Source organism: Perissodus microlepis, chromosome 9 (genome assembly GCF_051167445.1).
Source record: "Perissodus microlepis isolate ML-2025 ecotype Zambia chromosome 9, ASM5116744v1, whole genome shotgun sequence".
Lineage (NCBI taxonomy): Eukaryota > Metazoa > Chordata > Actinopteri > Cichliformes > Cichlidae > Perissodus > Perissodus microlepis.
In genome coordinates, this window is record NC_140469.1 from 12,127,565 (window position 1) to 12,149,762 (window position 22,198).

The 22,198-nt window shown below is 38.4% G+C and overlaps 1 protein-coding gene across 1 annotated transcript in view; it reads right to left on the bottom strand.

Moving 5' to 3' along the window:
- Positions 1-22,198, bottom strand: part of ofcc1 (orofacial cleft 1 candidate 1) — a 139,725-nt gene that overhangs the window by 66,280 nt on the left and 51,247 nt on the right. Inside the window, exons 3-7 of the mRNA XM_084939934.1 lie at positions 6,789-6,968; positions 4,299-4,403; positions 3,586-3,669; positions 1,263-1,487; positions 837-934 (exon numbers count right to left, since the gene is read on the bottom strand). Coding sequence (XP_084796060.1) covers positions 837-934; positions 1,263-1,487; positions 3,586-3,669; positions 4,299-4,403; positions 6,789-6,968 — 692 coding nt within the window. The remainder of the gene's footprint in view (positions 1-836; positions 935-1,262; positions 1,488-3,585; positions 3,670-4,298; positions 4,404-6,788; positions 6,969-22,198) is intronic.

A 22,198-nucleotide genomic window follows, 5' to 3' on the forward strand; every position in this document is an offset into this window, starting at 1 on the left:
CTCTCTCTCCTCTCTTTTCAAATGGGATTAGAACTAAAAATACAGTGGATGGAAGTCCTGCATTCCTGTGTTTACATATGCATTAATGTGTTTCTTTGGAACCTAGATTTGCCTACACAATGAGAACCTGCTGTTCTTCTATCCACTCCCATTTCTCTTCTGTCTGATCGAATGCAAACACTTGTTTTGAACGAAGCTTCAGATCTTAAAGCTAGTTCAGAAAATCCTCAGTTGGAAAATGAAAAGTAGTCATGATCTTTTATTTTTTTCCTGAAAAGACCGTGAGACTTGTAAAGCACCGAGGAAATTCAGCTTCTGTTAGAAACAAATATGCATAATAATGCACAACAAAGTGGAAAGAGAGAAGAAGAGAGTCTGCATAAATCAAATAAATTAGTGGTTTGAGCTTATCATATGTAGAATAGGATATCGATTTAAAATCCATGTTCTAATTTTGAGTCAAGGATGAATGAGTAATCTAACCTCTGAAGTACCTTGAATGCCCGCTGTTCAAAAGAAACATGAGTGCATTCAGCTGAGACCATCTTCCAAGAAAATGAAATGGATTGAGAAGGGGGGGGGGGGGGGGGGGGGGGAGGTTTGGGACAACATAGAAAAGAAGAAAAATGGAAAATGAGAAGAAGAAAATTAAGCCAAGGAAGTTACTCACTTTGCAAACAGGCATGTGAAGAGACAAAAAACAGATAGACGTACATGCACACATGCACAGACTCTATGTCCATTAGCCAAGCCACTGGTACACAGCATAATGGACATGGCTGATGTGCTGGTGAATATGGGATGATGACACAGATATTCCTCTTTGTAGCGCTGACCTGCTGCAGTGAAAGGCTGCCAAGCATGATCATGTCAGGCCGCGCACGCTCCTTCAGCTGCTGGGTGTAGTGGGGGATCACCTCCTCAGCTGTCCTCACTGCAAGAAATATTACAGAGGCAGCAAAAGCATTCTAATATTTAACAAAACTACAAGATTACCAAAGCATGCATGATTCTTTGAATATTATGTCAAGTCTCCCATTGCATCATTGATCCAATCGTGCAACCCTGAATTGAATTAATTCATTTTGCAATGCTGAAATAATATCATGTTACCTTTAACTTTGATTTCATGAGACATTTTCTGCTCTCCAATATATATTTGTTTTAATCAGATAATCCGTTTAATTTAGTGCTATAAAATAGTACTATGTATATATGTATAGGATCAATCAACATTAAAACGAATAACAGGATAGCATTACTTTTTACAGTGCTCTCTCTGCCCATTACCATCCTCCCTGCTTCGAGTCCAGCCTCTCCTCCCAGCTCAGTACTACCCTCAGCCTGGGTTTTGGCAATGGTATGGGCCTGGGAGGGCCTGGAGCCCGAGGCATCACCACCACTGTGGAGCAGCAGTCGCCGCTGAAGCACCAGATCACCCGCCTTCACCTCCAACACCTCCTCATCCCTGGAGGCTAGCAGCGTACCTGGAGAGATTCGCATCAGTGGGCATGTGCAGACACACGCACAACCAGACATACACAAACACACACACGCACACGGATTTCCACTCGTAAACACTGGAACATGCATTCACATACTGATGGATGAGCATATTTAGCACATCCAGAAACAGGCACAAACTGATAGATATGTGTATGTTTGCAAACAGTATGATGTACTGAAGTGGAAGTTTGTACAAAAACACAATGGTGAACAGTCAAAAAGCATCATATTCAATTCACACATCCACATGTTTGGCTTAAAACTATACTGAGGCAGGACTTTTGTTTAGAGAAGGAACAAAAAAGAAATGCTGAATCCTATAATGTCAGTTTTTTATTATAAGAGGTGTACAAAAATATCTTTTTTTAGTTAGTTTAAAAAAAATAGGATGAATCAATGAATATAGCACATTTCATCAAATTGCTCTATTTCAGTAAAAGGCATTCTACAGGCTAGGCTAATCTAACATGCCCAGACTGAAATGGGACCAAGCCTCTAAACTGAAAAAAACATATGCAAAGTAGTTTTAAGTTAGTAACCTAAAAATCATTACTGAATGGAGAGAGGCATTGTTTGCAGTAGCTTATCATGCTCGCTGTTTCTGTTTCAGTTTTGCTGTGCTGGCTCATTGGTAGAAATGTGATGTATTCTTCAACAATCTCTATATTCAACGTGTGCAGTCCAACGTGTGCAAGAGCCAAATCTGTTAAAACTGCTTAATGCTTTTCATATAGAGGCTGATAGCGACGCCTAACGCCTTACAGAAAACCAGAATACCAGTTTTGTGGTCTTTCATCTCCAAGCCAAAGCAAAGGAATTCATCAAGATAAAAAAGAAGAAGAGCTGAAGATCCAAGGCAGACAGACAAGACTTCTCCAGGATTTTTTTTTTTCTTAAAAAAGGAAAGAAAAAAAGCTCCAACACTGGCCACTGTCCATTTCATTAATGTTTTGTGTTATTCAGGTTCTTTCTTGTGAAATGTGTATGGTGCTTTGTGACAGGCTGTAAAAGCCAAAACAAAAGCCTGAGAAGCAGTCACAAAATGTCAGGATCAGGACTGACATACTCTGAGCCCTCTGCAAAGAACACTTGAAGCCTACACCGGTGGGAGGCATCCATACAACTGCATAAGGTCATTGTCTTGAAGTCTATTGTAGCTCAGTAAAGTGCTAACTGGCAGTAGTGTTGGACAGTACAGAAGTACAAGCTCTCTCTCTCTCTCTGTTTTCCTGTCTCTCTTTCCTTCCCTTTCTCTCAGCCTATTGCATGAAGCAACTCTTAATCCAAGATCCTCTTTACTTTCTCTGTGGGATTTCATGAACATTCCAAAACAATGGATGGGGTTGCTAATCTCGGTGGTACAGCTAAATCCAAAACAATAGGAAATAATACAAGCCTGCTAAATTCTACCGTGTTGAAGCGGGCCTAAACCCATCACTTGTGCGCTGGAATTACAAGAGAGATGTGCGTCATGTCAACAGGATCTGGTATGACTGTCTTCACCCAGAACAATGCTAAGCTTAAACCATCTCAGTATTGCCTGGATGGCTACATATTTAAATGAAACTGAGCTAATGAGAAAAGGCACGACTACTGTGAGACAATAGGGTTGCTTGGAAAGCACCGTCTGCTGGTGAGCGTCCCTTTCTAGTTTACTCTTTGTTCTATGGTAGTGCTGCTTTTAGTGTTAGTGGGAAATACAGCATCATATTTTTGGGTGGATGGTTTTTGTTATTTACATTTAACATTAGAAAGTAGAACACACAAGAAAATATGACATTCTTGGTCACAAAATTGTGTTTTTAATGATATTTTAATACAGATGGAAGTTAACAGAAAGATGTATCTCTAAAGTCTGAAAACAAATTTCGTGCTTCTGCACTATCTACACTAACCAGCATGTCTGTGAATTATACCAATGATTTAAACCAGCAATACAAGCAAATACATGCAAATTAGTTTAAGTGATACACATAGGTTAAATGTGCAAAACTGGATAAAATTTGGCTAAATATCACAATAAATCAAGGACCCACAAATCACTATGGCACTGTAGTATAGCTAATAGATGATACATACCAGGTAAGTCAATGAAGGTGTCTTCGTCATCCAGCAACGCAGTTATTCTTTCATACAGTTTCTTTTCATCAGCAGTGAAAGTTTCTGTAAATCCAAACAAGTATATTTGAATGGTGCCAAAAAAAAGAAATATATTTCTTTTTGTGTGCTTTAATAATTACTTTCTACTTATCAGCCAACTCAATCTAAACTGCATCTTAACGTGCAAATTAGTCGTGGGGAAGGGTGAAAATCAAGTGTATGTAGAGGGGTAATGAAATGGGAGCATTAACATGCCTGTTAGCTGGCCTGTCATCATGTGATGAGATTTGATTTGGTGGATCCTTTGATATTACACGGCAGTGATATCCAAAAGATACAGGTGAAATGCCTTCTCCATTAATAGCCAGGTTTCATTATAACATGCATATTACTTGGCTCCCAAGAGCTTGCCTTTAATAGGCCTACTTTAGGAGGGGGCTGCAAACTCCTCATATGGCTCTGCACGTGTCATTTGACGGGGGGGAGAGAAAATGCCACGGTGAAATGAAAACTGACCAATGATACATGACCTTCATCAATGACAACGACTTGGGTAGCCAATCTAGTGATGCCATCACTTGGTGTATTTACATAGACCGCCGTGGCATCACGAATGGCAGCCTGTTACTAGTGATCTCTCTCACCCCTCTTTAATGAACCGAGGAGAACCATTATGACAGAGAATGGCATACTTAATTCCAGCTCATCTTCAGCGCTGACCCCAGTCGTCCTGCAATGCCCCGAGTCCGTCTGCCTTGTCGATGATGGGTCAAAGTAATTTTGTGCACGTTCATTTCCTGTGGAAAGTGCACGACGAGGAAAGCGAATGAGAGAAAGAGGGATTGGGAGTTGGCGGGGTGGTAAGGGAGGGGAAGGAGGGAGTTGTACAGGTTCAGGTTAGTGGTTATTAGAAGCACATGAAGCAAAATGTTAATTTTGAAACCCACACTGTCGAAGGGCAGTGGTAGTGGCTGCTACTAGATAAGGCAGAGCCAAGATGAGACAGGAGTTCAGAGGCGCAGAGAAAGAACTGGGAAAAAGACTCCTGGGTTTCTCAGTGCACCTCTCCACGGCCTGCGGTGCTCTGGGGCCTAATTAGCATGCTGCAAAAGGTCATGGCAAGCAATCTCTTAAATATGACTGCCATATGTTTTCCATGTTCAAAAGGAACTAATGAGAAAGTCTACAAGCCCAAAAGTACCTGGAATTTCAAAGACAATACCAGCTAAATACTCCGAGGTCAGCGGCCTAGAGAAGGAGGCAAGTTTGGGGGAGCAGATCCAAAGGAAAATAACTTGAGCCCATGTCTCATTGACTTCTTATTAGCAATCACTGACCTATGGGTATCAAGTCTGCTCCACAGAGTTTATGGGAATCAGTTGGCTCAGGGGCACTTTCTATTAAAGGTACACCCCACCTACAGCTTTTTTTTAACCCCTGGAATCATTATCATTGCAAGCCTTGAATATTTTGCTCCAATCTAAATTGCTTGACTTGTATTTCTCAGATTGTGGGGGGAAAATGGATTAAGTCATGTTATATATTCCACACAAGGCGCGTTTATAGAAGTCTGAGGGCTTCAGTGATTGGTTGCATAAAAATGCGAGTTTGTTTGCATAAAAGGACCACTGGCCACTCGGCCACTACCCCCAAAAAAATTCCACAGAAATTCTTTTGTGTTCTTGTAAAATATCTGCATGAGGTTTTCCTGCTCTTTCATACTCCAACTTAAACACTCAGACTGAAATACTTATTAAGAGTCATGCTGCTACATGACTCTTCAATGGTGTCATAAATTGACTGTGAAATTCACATGTTAAATCCCGGTACATTGTTAGCAGAGAGTTTGAACAATTTCTCCGCAAATAGCTCTGAGGTTATGAAACCCTTTTTTCAAATACAAATTTGCATAATGGTAGTAGCTTCATGAATCGCCTTTTGAATCATAGCTGTGATTTACCTAAATAGTCTGGCTGCCCTCCAATTCATCTCTCTAATGAAAATTTCAATTATCTGTTCTTACATGCACAATATCTGTAACTAGCACTTCTTGGCAGCCAGAGATACTGTTAGCAGAGACCAAGAGATAATGAAAGAGTCTGGAAAAGGCCAAAGTGTCACAAACATGGAACATTTTCTGTTTGGATCTTCCAGTAAAGGCACACAAGTCAGAAGTGCTTATTGCGTGCTACTGATTCATAGTTTGTGGATTCAGAGCCCATAAATTCTTCAGTGCGTGTTCAAATTTATTTATTTGCAGTGTTTCAGCAACCATAAATTGCCTTCCTAATCAAGTCCATGTAAAAATGAAGGCAGTCCATCAAAGCAGGCTTCCCTTGTCCAATTGCAGCGCTACTCTGAGTTACTGGCAGTCAGATGTAACGCTCTTCTCTGAACGGATGGGGCTCGCTCTCTGATTCCGGATTTGGTCGCCTACCTTGCAAATCCTTATAATGGATATTGACAGTGTTTAATTCACACCAAATGCGAGCCGCTGGTGGGAGAGAAGAAAAAAGATGATTGCTTTTCCAGAGCAACTTGAGAATGAACTTTATTTTCCACCCAGAATTTGCTCTGCCTCTTGTGCATAAAAAATAATGACAAAATAGATAATAATTACTAGCCATACACAGCAAAAGCAAAATAAACCATATTAAATCAAGAATCTAACATGTGACTCATCCCCGAGAAAACTGGCACACTCACAACCTCGAACACATCCTAATTTACCATCCCATTCCTCAAGAGTTCTCTCTGACATACTGAATTATAAGGGGGCATATTTGTATGCCTGATTGGCCTTAAGCTGTGTTTTGGGGGCGTTGTGAGTACACCACACAGACAGCGGATCGGCTCGATAGCGTAGTAGCGTATGTAAATGCACTCTCCTATGACTCCAACCCACCACAAGGCATGTAGCCGAGAGTGGGAGTCAAGGCTGATTGTGTCGAGGGTACTTCTAGATAGAGATAGAACACCCACTACTGTAGCGTTCTCCAGCGAAGGAAGAAGTTATACGAGGGTTGCTTGTTAGGACACGCTTGCTTTGGAATGCAGGGACCAAGGGCCCCCCAAATGGAAAGCTACAGACTGAGAGAAGGAAAGAGGCAGTGAGAGAAAGGTTAGATCAGGAACACATCTACTGTCAACAAATTTGAGGCTAATGAAGAATGAAGCTTCACCTCTTTCTTTGGCAGGGGCTCGCGGCTCCATTTTTTTTTGGTGAGCTGCAAGGGTGCTATCTGGCCTGTCACCTCGAATTTCTCTCCCGAGCCAAACCGGAGGAATGGAACGCTCGGTGCTTCTTTCTCCATCAAAGGCTGGGTTTTCAATGCCCACCACATTAGCTCTCGCTTCTCTCCCTGACAGAATAAATAGAAACATAAATGAAAATACAATGACACGCAGGGCCGGGACAACACTTACATCAAAGTGAGTCATTAAGAGAAAAAAGAAAAAAACAAGGCATATTTATAAACAACAGAATTCTATTGGTGCTTTGACTGCCCCAAAATGTTCAAGCGCATCCTCCTCGAATGATGCTAAAACACAATTAGGTTAAAATTAAATCAGAATCTTGCAGAAGGAGGAGAAAAAAAAGAGGAGAAGAAGAAATGATTAAAATAATTACAAATTGCGCCCTGACAAGCAAGAGCAAAATTTAGCCCAAAGCCATTTGTCTGTAATTAGTTAATTAATCCTTACACAAATTATGAGCAATAACTCATCAAGCAGGACTCACCCATCAGAAATTCAGCCGACTTGGATTTCTTCTGCTTAGGTTGCTGCAGAGCCTTCTGCTGTAACTTCTGGAGGGAAATTGTTAAATGAATAAATTAGCTGCAGAATGAAGATCATCATTTATGATCCGCAACTAACGCAGTATTTTAAATATGGGACGACACTGAAATGTCATTTAATTTACATCGCCGCTAAAGGGGTCAAGCACTAATTGAACAACAGGAGTGGAAAAGAATTTAATCATAAATAGATAAGAAAAGTTGACATGAATGTGTAATGAAGGTCACATTAAAATACTCCCTCCTTGTTTCTAAAAAGAATGGGAAACAACACTCGCGCCTGGAAAATTATGCATTTTCTTTCTTTCTTTCTTTTTTTCTGCACAAGCTGCATGTGAGTACACCGTCTCGGTGTGCAAATGAGTATGGAAATCCAGGCACACTTCTCATTACTTCCATTCACATGAACTCAACCTAAAAACCCTCAAAGGAGGGAGAGAAGTGGTGTTTAAATAACATGTCAGGTCTCCTGCATTTGGTAAAGACAGATTTTTGATGAAGGACTTATTCTTGAAGATGCCACAAATTTAATATAAATTGCGGCAGGGGGAATACAAAGACAGGCTAAGTGAACACTATTCCGACTTGGAGTTGTAGGTGGTCTTCACTGGTATGAAGGGGAAAGAAAAAAGAAGAAGGGCTATAAGAGAGAAAGTATGGGTTTCTTTGAAATCAAGAGTATGTGGAACAAACCCCACACTCCCACATTTCTCTCATTTCTGCGGACAAGCAGAACAATAAGAAAGCCGAGGTAAAAAGCATAAGTAGTTGTTTTTGTTATTGATATGTTTACATAAGAATGCGCCATATAAAAGAGCTTTGTTGCTCAGAGCGTATGGAGCTTTTTAAGCATCATTTTATGCAGATTTCAGTGATGAACTGTGCTCATGCCCATGAACAGCATGTATTTGTATACAATATTTAATTTCAAAGGAAAAATCAAGGGGCAGAATGGGTGGGGAGGGCTTATTTCGACTCTAAATGACAGAGCAATTAAAATAGCAGAGGACTACTTCCAGACCAATCTGGTAAGAGGAGTTTTTGTAAATCTGTTTTTACATTCAACAAGCCCTACAGCAAGACATTCATTTATACCACTGAGATTAATGCTTATCTAATTGTAACTTATTTAAAAACCATTTTCTTTTCGACTGGGTACCAATCATTTTCTCTGAGTTGCACATACAAAAATGAGAGACAAATTTGGCATTGGTGAAGATGTCTCCATGTCGTTTCTTTCATTTTCTTCTTCTTCTTCTCTCTCTCTCTCTGATTTTTTTTTTTTTACATTTCAGTAAACAATTTACAGAACTTTCTGCACTAATGTTCAGGTGCATACTCAAATTATCGACATTCCCCCAACAATTAGAAGAAAATTAATCAAACAGTTCTTTTTTTGCTAATACAAATGCACACACTCCTCATTTGTACACCAGACAACTTAAATAATATTATCCTGCAAACTAAATCAGTGATTTGAATAAGCTAAATGGTATTTGCATTCTTTATATGGTATTAAAATGCTGATTGTTATTGGAACCTCAGAGCCAATTCGGAAATCCTTAATGACTAAATATAAAATAATGTCCATCCACACTACATTTTCCCCCCTTGACACTAAAAGCTTGTTGTTCAGCCTTTTAACAACACATACTGTGATTAGAAACATTTCAGATTTGTTTGCTACTGTAATTGATTTTCAGACTAGAAAAATAATCTTTAATAGTCTGCATATATAAGTCCTTTCAACACAGGTGTTTGCTATTATTGTTCAATGTTTCTCCCAAGGACACTGTGGCATGTGGCTGGGGATTGAACCACAAACTATCTGAAGAGTGGACGTTTAAGATGAAGCCACCCTTTATGCTAACAGCCCAATTCGAAATATCTGCAATATCATTTACTTCATAATTTATAGCAGACTTTACATTTTAAGCACATAACATGAAGGGTTTTTGGCACTGTTTTTTTTTTTTCTTTCTTTGTCTTTACACTGGTTGTCCTCAAAGCATAGTTTGTATTACTCTGATTTATGAAAGTGTTTCTAACTGTGCATAGTGTGATAGCTTCATGCCCTGCAAATAAAAGTGTCAATTTGAATATAAGGTAACCAAGTAAAGAGCCTAGACTCTATATGGTAGCCCCAGACTCTGGGTGCACATCCTGCCATGTAAAACTCTCTGTCATGAAAGTTAAGAAAGGACTCATTAAAAAAAAAAAAAAAAAGCCAACTAACTGGTCAGGTGCAGGACTTACTATGCAGTACACTGAGAAATGTGAAAACCAGCCCAAGCCAAAGTTTCTGCTGTTTTCTGTGACTTTGCACAAACATGTGTTAAACTTTTGGAACCGCACCAAAATTACACGCCAAGAAATTTGGATGTATTATACCATTCACAACAGCCATACTGTAAATAGTAGCACAGCACAACAGGCCCATTCTCTTCCCATCTGAAGGCATCTACATATGCCCCTTTAAATCCACCCACTCCACCTCATTTCACTGTGAAGCACACCAAATGCTTACTTTGCAGCCAACATGGGAAAAAAATCATTTACAACGGGTGACAAAAAAGGAGAATCGTGACTTTTTTCCCTTTCTTTCTTTTTAAATGTGATTGTTGTCAAAAGGAATTGAGCACAACAATGCCTTGTTCAGTTCTTGTTGCATTCAAAGGCATAGCTAGAAGGGCTTGGGGAAGACCGCTCGCTGCTAGGGGCTGGTGGGCACAGACCAGCTAGAAAGTGAATTTTGCATACTGTACGGATCATCGCCCAGTTCAGCCCAGTCACATTGAATCTGCCATCAACCAATTGTGCTTCATGAAACCGTCAACCCTCATTTACGTCTGCCTGTTTTCTTCCCCACACAGCTGTAAACAAGGCCCCAGCTTTGAGCTGTCTTCCTCTGTTCCTGCGCGCTGCTTGCCAGGGGAGAGTAGACAGCAAAACCTTGTCTTCACTGAGCTACTTAAAGCTACCATTTCCAGACAAGCACCCTGCGCACTAGGCAAAGGATTCAGGGACAAGAGTGATTCTGGAAGTGACAAGAGTTTTAAGAGCTTTACACAGAGATCCCATAATGTGTTTTGTGTCTTCACTGAGCTCCAACTTGTACCCAAAAATAATTTCTTATTTGTCTTGATCAACACAGTTTGAATCCAAGGGCATGATACACACAGCGAGTACAGTCATTAATATACATATATGTGCGACTACACATCATAACTCCATGCAATAAAACGATGTGACACGCAAAAGTTGAGCCTTACTAAATCAATGACCACTTTTGTTTTCATGTTGACAAAGTCTCTTTTTATCTATCCACAGAATAAAAATGGTTATATTGATAAAATGTCATACGAATAATTAAAACATCTACAAAGCATCTCTATTTAAATGAGTATAGATAAGGTTAGCATTTTGTTTCAAAAGCATACAAAGCCAATTCTACCCTTAAAATGTGAAACAGTCTCAATTTATAGAGCAGCCTTATATGTGCATGGTAATTGTGACCCACCAAACAGTTTCTTCTAAACAACAACCGCGTCAGTTGGTGTAGACAGAAAACATAATTAGTATTCAAGCTTAATTAATCTACGCTGGCCCCCTTTAAGTGAATTAGTCAATTATTTATGCATGTGTGCTCCTTTGATGCTAACAGATTATGTATGTTGCTGGAAAAAACCTTGAAAAATGACTTTGAAAACTTTCTACCATAAAATGTCACTACAAGCTTTTGTACCGACTTAGAAATGTCATTGAAGGGCATGAATTCTGAATGGATGTGAAAACATAAACTGCAGAGAATCTGTAAATTCTTATTGTTGCCAAAATTTTAGATAAGTCGTCTAAACGCTGCAATTCCAAAATCCAGGGAAAAATACAAAACAAATACCAAAATAATGCCAGTAAATATGAGCCAAATATGCTCTTTTTGTCCTAATCCATGGAATGGAAATCTAACACAGGTCGGATCAAGGTCTTTCCTAGGATCATGGGAACTCCTTGGGATTTTCAAGAGCCTTTTTGTTTTTACCCTTGAGAACCAGGCACTGGCCTCTGCATCTCTCAGTCCCCCCCCATTGAAAACCCAGAGGCAGCACAGAGGAATGCTAAATGTCAATGGTCAGGCTGCTCCAGCACCTTGAGAGAGAGGGAGAGCTGGAGGTACAAGGATTTGACCTCGCTGTGTTCAGTCACACTGTTATGAGGGCCAGAAGTGAAACTGTACTCACACTGCCAAAGGTGTCCATCTCCACAAACTGCAAAAGATCATCACTGGCTGACCCTGATTTCTGAACTTAGACCAGGCCTAAAAAAAACAGAATGTGTGAAAAATGGTGGAAAAAAACAGTTAAACCGAGGCTCATGAAAAACTAAAAACTAAATAAAAAGCACAAAGAGATGCTGCTATTGACTTAATTTCAAACTTTAAATTTGCCTCTTAATTTAAAGCATGCTATATTATTAGAGCTATAAATCAAAAAAAGGTTTATTTGAATGTGCGTACGAAAGCCTTTACTGCAGCACACACAGCATTACACACTCTCCTCCTGCTTGTGTGCTTAAAACCGTTATCTCTGCAATGCATCTCAGAGAATGTAGGACACTAAACACCATTCATTATCACAGATAACAAATTATTTGCCTTGATTATTCAAAGTGTTTATTCATTTACATCTGATACAATATCATTTGGTATTTTTATCGTCTTTCCCTATGGTAATTCACATGGCTTGCACAAGTTTCTGCTGAAATAGCAAAACAAACCCCAGGCAAAATGTGAAAGATTATCCCATACCATGCGAGCTAGGATGAAATGCTATACTTTTTCACACTGAACACTGCTCCACTGGGTGTGATTGAAAAACATGTAAAGCTATTGAATCTGTGGTTTGTATATGTGAGGGAAAATGAGTGTTGTAACAAGTGGGCCAGTGTTTTTGTAATTGTTTCAAATTACACTCGACGTAATAACTCAGTGAAAGCGGAGCCAGTGTGCGGTCCGCGCACATTAACTAGGCAAAGACCACAGGATATCCATGCACCTTATCACGGCCACAAAAAAAGAGAGAAAAAAAAGAAAAGGAAAAAGCGATCGCGTAAACAACTGTGGAGAGTAAAACTTTTCAGCTACATTTCCAGCTGCATCTATTTGTGTCTAATGGCGCTTATCACCAGAAGAAGGATAATACTTTTAGATAAAGAGGTGCTTTGTAGCATTTCCTGTACATGTGTATTTTATTGAATTAAAGACACCCTAACATTCCTGTTTTTAATTTGGTGAACTGTTTTTCTGGCATTGTGTGTTTGCATGTGTGTTTGTGTGTGCAAACGTTTTACACAGGCTGTAAAATTGTGATGCTGTGAGAAAAATAAGTCCATTAGTAGTTAAAACTGAACACCCCCTGCCAAATACTGAGATTGCCAGTACTCTTGTTAACCATATAAAGGACTGGCTCACTTTTCTGCTTTCCGTCAACAGCCATATGTGAATATATTACAGCAAGGAACAAACCCCAAAAGTCCAGGAAGTTTAATGCACTTTCTGGACTTGGACTATCAATCCAAAAAAAAAAAAAGACAAGAAGTTTGGAGTTCTCTGCTGTGTTAATTTAACTCATGTGTTTACTGAGCAATACACCCATGCAAACACACTCTGCCGACACGAGCCAGGGTGCAGCTAAATGATCTATATACGGTTTCCTGCAATTGCATTTGTTTTTGACCTGCACACCACAAAACTGTTCAATCACAGCAAAATGGTGGGAACAAGCAGCTCGGTTCAGAGTTTAAAAAGACAACGCTGCCGTCGATTGATTGCTGTTTTAAATTTTGGAACTGAAAATATTTCGGCTTTTAAAGAACTTTTTCACGACTTTTTCTGGACCTTTCCACACAAAGCAGCATTTTAAAGGTTTTCTCTCAAAACTTTTTAAGAGTTAAACTTTATTCACATAAATTCAAACACTGAATATATTAAATAAGGAGCTTGTGCTTTACCCTAGAAGTCTAAAATAGTGACAGCACTAATATGAACAATGGATCTACTGATTAAAAATACCGCAAGTGTGTGCATTGTTCCTCAGGAATGTCACTATATTTGACCTGCAACCTTTTTCCATCTACTTCTTTCGCCCTGAGAAAGACCATCTCCTCTGTCATCTAGTCAGCTAAGCTCAATCAGCCCCTAATCCAGAATGACAGTGGGATCAGTGTTTGCAGTAGACAAGGCACTTCCCCTTTTTTTGAGGCATGGTGTGACCTGAAATCTTCCCTGACATTTTTTTTTTCCGTTTCCACAAACACGGATCGGGTCTGTAATTCAATAGTCACAAAGAGACAGGGCATCGCGCACCAAAGAATATTTTATTTGCTTGCAGACAGAAGCCTTTTCTTGTTCTTTGACAACCGTCAGTCTCCCCCAAAACACACAGTTCACACGGCTGACAATAAGAGTCAAAAAAGGGGCCATGCTTTTTAACATTTTGCATGCATATTTACTTTAAATGTGCTCTTTGCACTTTATAAATTCATAGTAACACAAGAAACAATCCCTTTTTCTGAGTTCTGTCAAACTGCTCCTCTTCAGGTAAATTAAAAGCAGGTAAGAAGGCTTTTCACTAAACTATGTAATTTGATCTGAATGGATTATTAAGCCAAACTTTTGCAAATAACTAGCACACCATAACAGTAACTGAATACATAGATATTGTTATTACTTAGGATTAAGAGGTATGTTACCTTGTGAAGTCAGAATCCTCCCTCTTTATGGTTAGCTACACCTCAGTCGCCAAGGCGATAGTGACGCAGGTCCTAACAGCAAGCCCTTACACTTGGTGTCAGATGACCTCCTCATGTTCACTTTCACTGGGTGAAAGTACACGCGTCCGGTTTTAAACTTTTTATATTTGAAAGATAGCACACAATTCATTATTCGAGAGCGGCAAGATGACTGTCATGAATACGACATGAATGACAGAAGCAGGAACTGTGAGTTATCCAATTTCACATTTTGGGGAAGGACATTTCTGACAGTTTGTGGCAACCCATGACCAACACCATTAAGCTAGCAAGATAAAGTCTGGTCTGTGCAATAGTTTCATCTAACAGATGGCATCACTGCTCAACAAGGCTGAATTATTAATGCGGAGTGCGGTATGGCGCTTCTTCAAACAAATGTTTATATATAGTTTCACCTGAACAAAAGTACGAAACTTCCCCCTTTTGTCATCGCTCAGTGTCGATTCCAGTGAACCTCCCAAACTGACGTTAAAGTGCTCGTGCTGCTGTGTAAACATCCATTATGTAGTATGTGACAATTCACACGAGTTGCATGCATTATTTAAAGGAAAGTGCAGACAAATGTATTTCTCAGCCAAAGAAAACCAAGCAAGCTTTACAGCTGCTATGAAGGATAGTCACAAAATGCCCAGCGGATTGGCCCATTCATGTTTGGCATAAGGCATATTAACACTAATGTCTCCTTAAAACAGATCATGAACTACTAATGCTTCCCTTAGAACAAACAGTCAGCCTCTGTTTTATTTATGACTGCAAAGCCATCAGGCCATTGGTGGCCTTTTCAACTGAGGAAGAGAGATTGCTCATATGTATCAGCAATGAATAGCCCTCATTTGTTTTTTGCCACTACGGAGTCACTGTTTTGTTTTATCAAAAGTTTATGATAGCTGCTGTGAACACTCTGAGCTCATTCAGGGGACCCGTATCACACTCTTTCTTTGGTTAATGAACAAAGCCGAAAACAATCAGAAGTTAACTACGAACAACAACGCATCATTAATGCACGTTTGAATCAAAAGCAGTATTTACAGAATCTATATTACAAACCTCTGGGATTTTTACATTTGTTTAATTTTATTTTTGCTTATTAAGCTGGTTAAATATATTCTAAATAAGATGCCCACCGATTTGGACCTCCCATTTTCTGCCTAAGCTGTCATTGATCGTTTATGCGATTAAATATAGACCTAAATCTCCATCTTATCCAATTAATTCTCTTTGCAGGCATGAGAGTGGCTAATGATGTTATCTTACCTAATTAACCTGTATAGGGATTCAACTCCAGGACAGGGGATTGTTCATCCTTCATCCAAGTGTTCATTATTATCATTACAATCATTATCATAAAAGGGCCAACTTATGATGTTGGCCATTCCACCACTATTAATCTAGATTGAGTCTTTTTTTTTTTTTTTCATTTTGGGGAGGGGGATCCTTTGGGTCATTTTTAATTATCACTAAAAGAATGGGAATTCTTGCAAAGCTGAGTAAGTTCAGTTGTGGTCACAGCAATCACTGAAATCCCACGAGGCCACATTACGCGAATGTGATCCGACTGTCTATGACTGAAGGGACATTTCAGATTTTTGCTGTGTTTAGGGCCCCGTGTCCCAAATACATTGAAACTGTTTCTACAGCTTTCTGTCAGCTTTCCATTTGAGTGTGGGCTTCAACCTATTAACTCCGCATACTTGAAGAAGATCAATAGCCTTCATTGGGCCATGTGTCATTAGCTAATCGGATATTGATGAGGGTATTGACACACACCTAATTAATCTCAGGCCTGGTGCTGGCTTTCATATGTTTCCTTAATTATGCACTTCATCTTAGTCCCAACACATCAGCAGATTTCTGCTTCCTGTGTGACAGTGAGTAAAAGTTACCTGTCAAGTCTCACTCTAGCATTTAAAGTTTTTTTTTCCTATGTTGCTCTTTTAAAACTGGTATTAATTTTAGGAGCACTGAAGTAAACAAGCATGTTAAGCACGTTTAGTTCTGAGTCAGTTTCCTAAACCTAGTATTATTGTAATCATTGCCAGGGAAATCCTATTAATATAACCTAAATGATAATATGTTTAAGTTCTAATACAAACTTATATCAGGTGTCACATGTTTTTTTTACATTCCCTATATTGTTTGTGTTCACTTGTCTGCACTGGTGAAAGCATCTTCCTGCATACATGGCACAAGTTTAATGTGAAGAATGAGTAAAGCATGCCAGCTTTATGCATGTGTGCACAAAAAGTATGCATACACACACTATATAGGTAGGAGGACCTATGCATTCATGTGCACGTCTTTGCACAAACCTTTCATATACGTTCGCATGTGCTTTGTGTGCAGCTGTATATGTATATCTGTTGTGTTGAAACATCCCGGCTGATCAATAGAACAGCGCGCTGGTGTACAGATGAGAGAGCACCTGAAGGTGACCCTGACTACTGGCAACACCACAGGGCTCCAATAAGCTGCTCCTCAACCGCTGCTCTGCAAACCACAAATCTCCAACTTTTAGCCTGCTGCTGTTGGTTTGATTATTGTTTATAGATACAGCCGAGAATTAAAGCATGGCCCGCAGGCAGCATAATTATTTACAGCTGAAAACTCATATCATTACCAGCATGCTCCTAATTGCCAGAAGTAATATCAATGTTAGTTGATTAAGCTTATTTTTTTCATCTTCACTCTCTGTAATGTGCAGAGATTGTTTTCCCTCAGCATATGGGGTGACGGTTTATCTCAATACAGCTGTTCATCTGGCTTCACTTCTATTTTTTTCCCCCCCCGCTGTTCATTCCAAAATACAATATTGTGGTATCTTCAGAGGGTAGAGATCGATTGCTCTACTTTTTGTATTTTGCTCACAAGGTCAAAGAAAACACAAGAGATTCATCCTTCATTGCTCAAAAATAATTTATCTCTGTAAAGATTTTCCCTAAATAGACACAGATGTGACTTACAGGAGCAATTGCACATTCTGACTCAAGGTGATGTCAGAGTTACAGAGAAAGGTCCAGCGAGATGTAAACCTACCGTTAATTCACAATCGAATGATTAATTCAAACAAATGTTTCTTTGGCCTGGACCTCTCTCCCTTTGCTATGGACTTGTCAAAATATTTCACCCTGTATTTAAGGCAGCAAGAAAGATGAGGCTATTAATAACATCGCCCATGAAGGGAAAATATATAAACCTTGAAGGCTACATTATTATTCGCATGTACTGTAGATTACTCAAACATGAATGTGGCGCTGCAGCACCATAAACCTATTTCTTGGATCCAAGTATAGGAAACTGATGTAAAAAAAAAAAAAGTTTATCCTGTTGTTTTATGCTAAATGTTAAAATTAAAAAGGATGAAACACTGATCTGTATTATATACTGTTTATCTGAAACTGCCTCCTATGCGTGTACATAATGCCTTAACATCCACCAGGTTATTGGGAATCCATTCAGTGTTAAGGGCAAGGTTTGGGGTCTGTGTGCGTTTTTACAGAAATGGAAAAAAGCTTTTCACAGAGAAACTGTAATGGCAAAATCTATGACATTTTTTTTTTATTTTAACATCCTCTAATATAGAAAAACCTGCCTTTTAAAACAATACCCAACTGTAACCCTAAACCTTGACGAGTCATTGGTGACCTGGCGGATTTTATAGGTGAGTGAAACTGGAAAAGGTGTTGCTAAGAGTAAGTGTTAGTGCAATTCTGTCAAAAAGAAAAAAAATTCTGTATCTATTGTCAAGATTTTTTTTCTGAATTCGATTTGCTGTCTCTTTCACCATAGAGTTCATGTAGATCTATAAGAGTGGGAGTGAGTGACATTTTTTTTTTAAAGTGGCTTGCATGTAAAACCTCAACTTTGGTTTCATCAATCTCGAGAAAAATTACTGTAGAAGGAAACTTGCTTTACATGATGCACCATAAGCACTTGTGAACTCACTTTAAAATTTCACATCACTTATTTTGAATGCCTCAAATGTCAAAAAGAAAACTGACGTGGCCCTAAAAGATTGCGTCTATAAGGGAGTTAATCACAAGAATCCTTCTCCTGTTTCTATGGTTAAAATTGTGCAGAGGAGTGGAATAATTTTTAAAAGGGCAATGCAAATAGTGATTAAAAGTGTGCCTAGGGTCATCATTAGGGCATGATCTCACAGAAATTGAGAGTAAGAGGGACGTGTTTGAGAAACATTTTGGTGACCAACAAGGGGCTTTTCACATGCAAATGACTCCATATGACAAGAATTTATTATTTATTATTTTTGACAGGCAGTGAGTCTGCCCCTTTTGATGAGCACCCAAAGTGCTTGAGGAAATTAGACAATTGTTAGGAAACTTTGTGCTATAAATACATTGTTTTTCTTTCTTTGCCATTTATTCTGAAATACAGCGAAGACATGTCAGAGTGAAGGACTTATGATCTCTTTTTAAAGATCAGGAAGCCAGAGGCTGCACTCTGTTAGTGGCTCAAAGGGTTGGAGTGTATAGGATACGATAAGAAATACAGTCTGAGACAAGAGTGAACATACAAGTTTGGCTTTATCGATTGCTGCAACTTAACTTTGGTGACTCACAGCAAACATCAAAAGAAATATGTAATATAAAACCGTACTGCTGCTTGGTGATTGGTTATATTTAGCTTAAAGTATCTTGAGTTTATTGACTTATTTGAACAACTAAACATCAAAAATGTAACAAAAACATGACATACAACATTGTGTAAAAGTCTTAAGCAGCCAAACTTTCTTTTAATTTGTAATTCATCACTTTATAAGAATTATAAAGTGATAAATCCAAATTTAAAATTTTGGTTTAAATCATCAATATATGTGGAGAAGTCCGGGACAGAGGTACAACAATGAGTGTGGGCCATCTGGAAAGCATCTGATTGGCAGCAGCTTCATTTTTCAGCATGACAATGAATGCAAACACAGTAATGCGGTAAAATCATACCTGGATATAAAAACACACAATAAAAGACTATCTGTCGTGGATTAGCCTCCCCAGAGCCTAAACCTCAACATTACTTAAGCAGTGTGGGATCATCTCGACAGAGAATAGAACAAATAAGCAGACAACATCCACAGATGAAGAAGAAGAAGAAGAGCTCTGAATGCCAATTACAGAAGCCTGGAGAACTATTCCTGAAGACCACTTAAAGAAATTACAAGAAAGCTTGACTAAGAAAGTTCGGTTTGTTTTGAAGAAGAATTGATGTTAAGGTTTGCTGGAATTGTACAAACTCTGTTTTGCCTTGTATATTGTATTTCCTTGTATATTTGGGCATGTTCCAATCTAATACCCTTTGTTTGCAATAAAAAGTGCAATTACATTAATATGTTCATTAATAAATTCTAATTGAATTACAATCCTAACTGTACTGTAATGACATTAAATTATTCCTATAATATATAATAGTGGGAGTAGTTACTTGGGTTTTAAAACCTGACATCAGGTGTGATCACTGCAGATCAGAGTAAATCCAGACATTTTTTTCCCTATTAAGTACAGTTTAATTCCTATTATATACACACAGTTGCAAAGCTGGACGAGCTTCTGCTTAGAAAAACCGTCTGTATTCCCGTTTAACTTCATTTCTGAAAAAAAGGTTTCCTCAATAACATAATCTTAAACTTTAACTGTCATTCGAACTGTATGAGAAAATTGTTAACTCGTTGGGTTTGAAAGATTGATTTGATTTGATTTGATTGAATCTTTATTTTGAACATGTTGAAAAAGTACAACAACATAGAATTAAAAAGAGACAAACAAACAAAGCAAAACAAAAGGAAAACGAGCAACCACAACTACAAATAACTTTCATGTTCAAAAAAGGAGCAGGAAGAAGCATACGCTTATTTAATCCCACCCCTTTTCCACTATCTAGTAATCAACAGACTACAGAAATACCTCCTTGCAATTACATTATATGTCACGTGTATTTTTATTTATTTATTTATTTATTATATATCTATCCATACATACATATATACGCATACACAGATATACACATTTTCAATAACCCCAGTAACACCTCAAAGGATACACAACCTACAGATATATATACCCATACCAACATACCTGTGCACCCACACACACATGAAAATATTGGACAAGGACACCCTATCAAATCTCTACCTCCTCCCTGTACCCTGCAAAAACCATATCCTTAAACCGCTTTTTAAACTGAGCCATGCTTGGACATTGCTTCATGTCTTTACTTAGTCTGTTCCACAGCTTCACTCCACACACAGAGATGCAAAAACTTTTTAATGTTGTACGGATACAAGGATGTTTTAAATTTAATTCCCCCCTCAAATTGTATCCCCGTTCCCTTTTAGAAAACAGTTTTAGAATACTGTCAGGAAGCAGGTTATTTATTGCTTCATACATAATTTGTGCAGTGAGAAAATGAACCAGATCTGTGAATTTTAGAATTTTTGATTTTAAGAATAGTGGATTTGTATGATCTCTGTAACCAGTTTTATGGATTATCCTTATGGCCCTTTTTTGTAATATAAAGATTGATGATAGCGAACATTTGTAAGTATTGCCCCAAACCTCTGCACAGTAATGCAAATACGGTACAATCAGGGAACAATAGAGAATGTGGAGTGATTTGTGGTCCAGAATGTGTTTTACTTTACTCAAGATTGAGACACTTCTTGAAATTTTGTTATGTATATGATTTATATGAGACTTCCAGTTTAATTTATCATCTATAATCACACCAAGAAACTTATGTTCAAGTACTCTTTCAATTTCCACACCATCTATATGAATCTGCACTTGTGCATTTCTAAGGGAATTCCCAAATAAGATTATTTTAGTTTTACTTAGATTTAGCGATAGTTTGTTCCTGTTAAACCATTTTTTAATTTTGCACATTTCTGAAGTAATTGTATCCAGCAGCTCCTTTAGATTCCCCCCAGAACAAAAAAGATTTGTGTTGTCGGCAAATGATACTAATTTTAATATATCAGATGCCTTACAAATATCATTTATATAAATAATAAATAATTTTGGACCCAGTACAGAGCCTTGTGGAACACTGCAAACAATGTCCAAGCATGATGAGGAATGGACACCCAGCTTCACAAATTGTTTCCTGTCACTTTAATAATTTTTCACCCAGTGCAGTACAACCCCCTTCATCCCATACCATTCCAGTTTATTAATTAATATGTCATGATTGATTGTGTCGAATGCTTTCTTGAGATCCTGAAATAGTCCAGCTGCATACTGTTTCTGATCTATAGCATTTGTAATCTCCTCAATTGATTGATTAATGCCAGAGATGTTGATCTTTTTGATCTGAATCCATATTGACTGTCAGAGAGTAATTTATATTTATCTAAGAATTTGTCTAATCATTTATTAAACAGGTTTTCTAGGATTTTCAGTTCATTCTTCTTGACATTCAACAGTTTATCCTGTCAAACAACTTTCTAATGTTGTGATGCTTTGTATTAAATTATAGACAGATAGTATACATTGTATACATTTCCTGACAGTCATGCATTCACATTCAATGTGAACAGTAAGAACTGCTGTGTAGCACAGAAATGCCTGTGTATGTAAGACAACTTAATTAAATATTCAGAGAGGATGTTTGCTTAATTTTTTGAAATCTCAAAAAGTGACTCTAGAAAATACTGTACGCAAGGTTTCTGAAGTTTATTTAAACCAGTTCATCAATGGCTCACAAGGACATATCCTGTTTTAATTAATGTACCAGGAAATAGTTGAGCTGTCCAGGTTAACCTCTTTCTGTAACAGCAGCTGATTGCCTCAAATGAGTTCAACCATGATCTCTGAGGTTGTTAGCTAACCCACACGTGTGTCTAAATTTCTAAGAGTACGTTTGAAATGTTAATGTCCAATGAGCAACTCCTCTTAGCTTGTCTTCAGTGGACATGCAACACTGACCCTGAAGGCAGTAGCAAGCTCATTGGACTATTCATAGACTATGTGTCCTCTGTC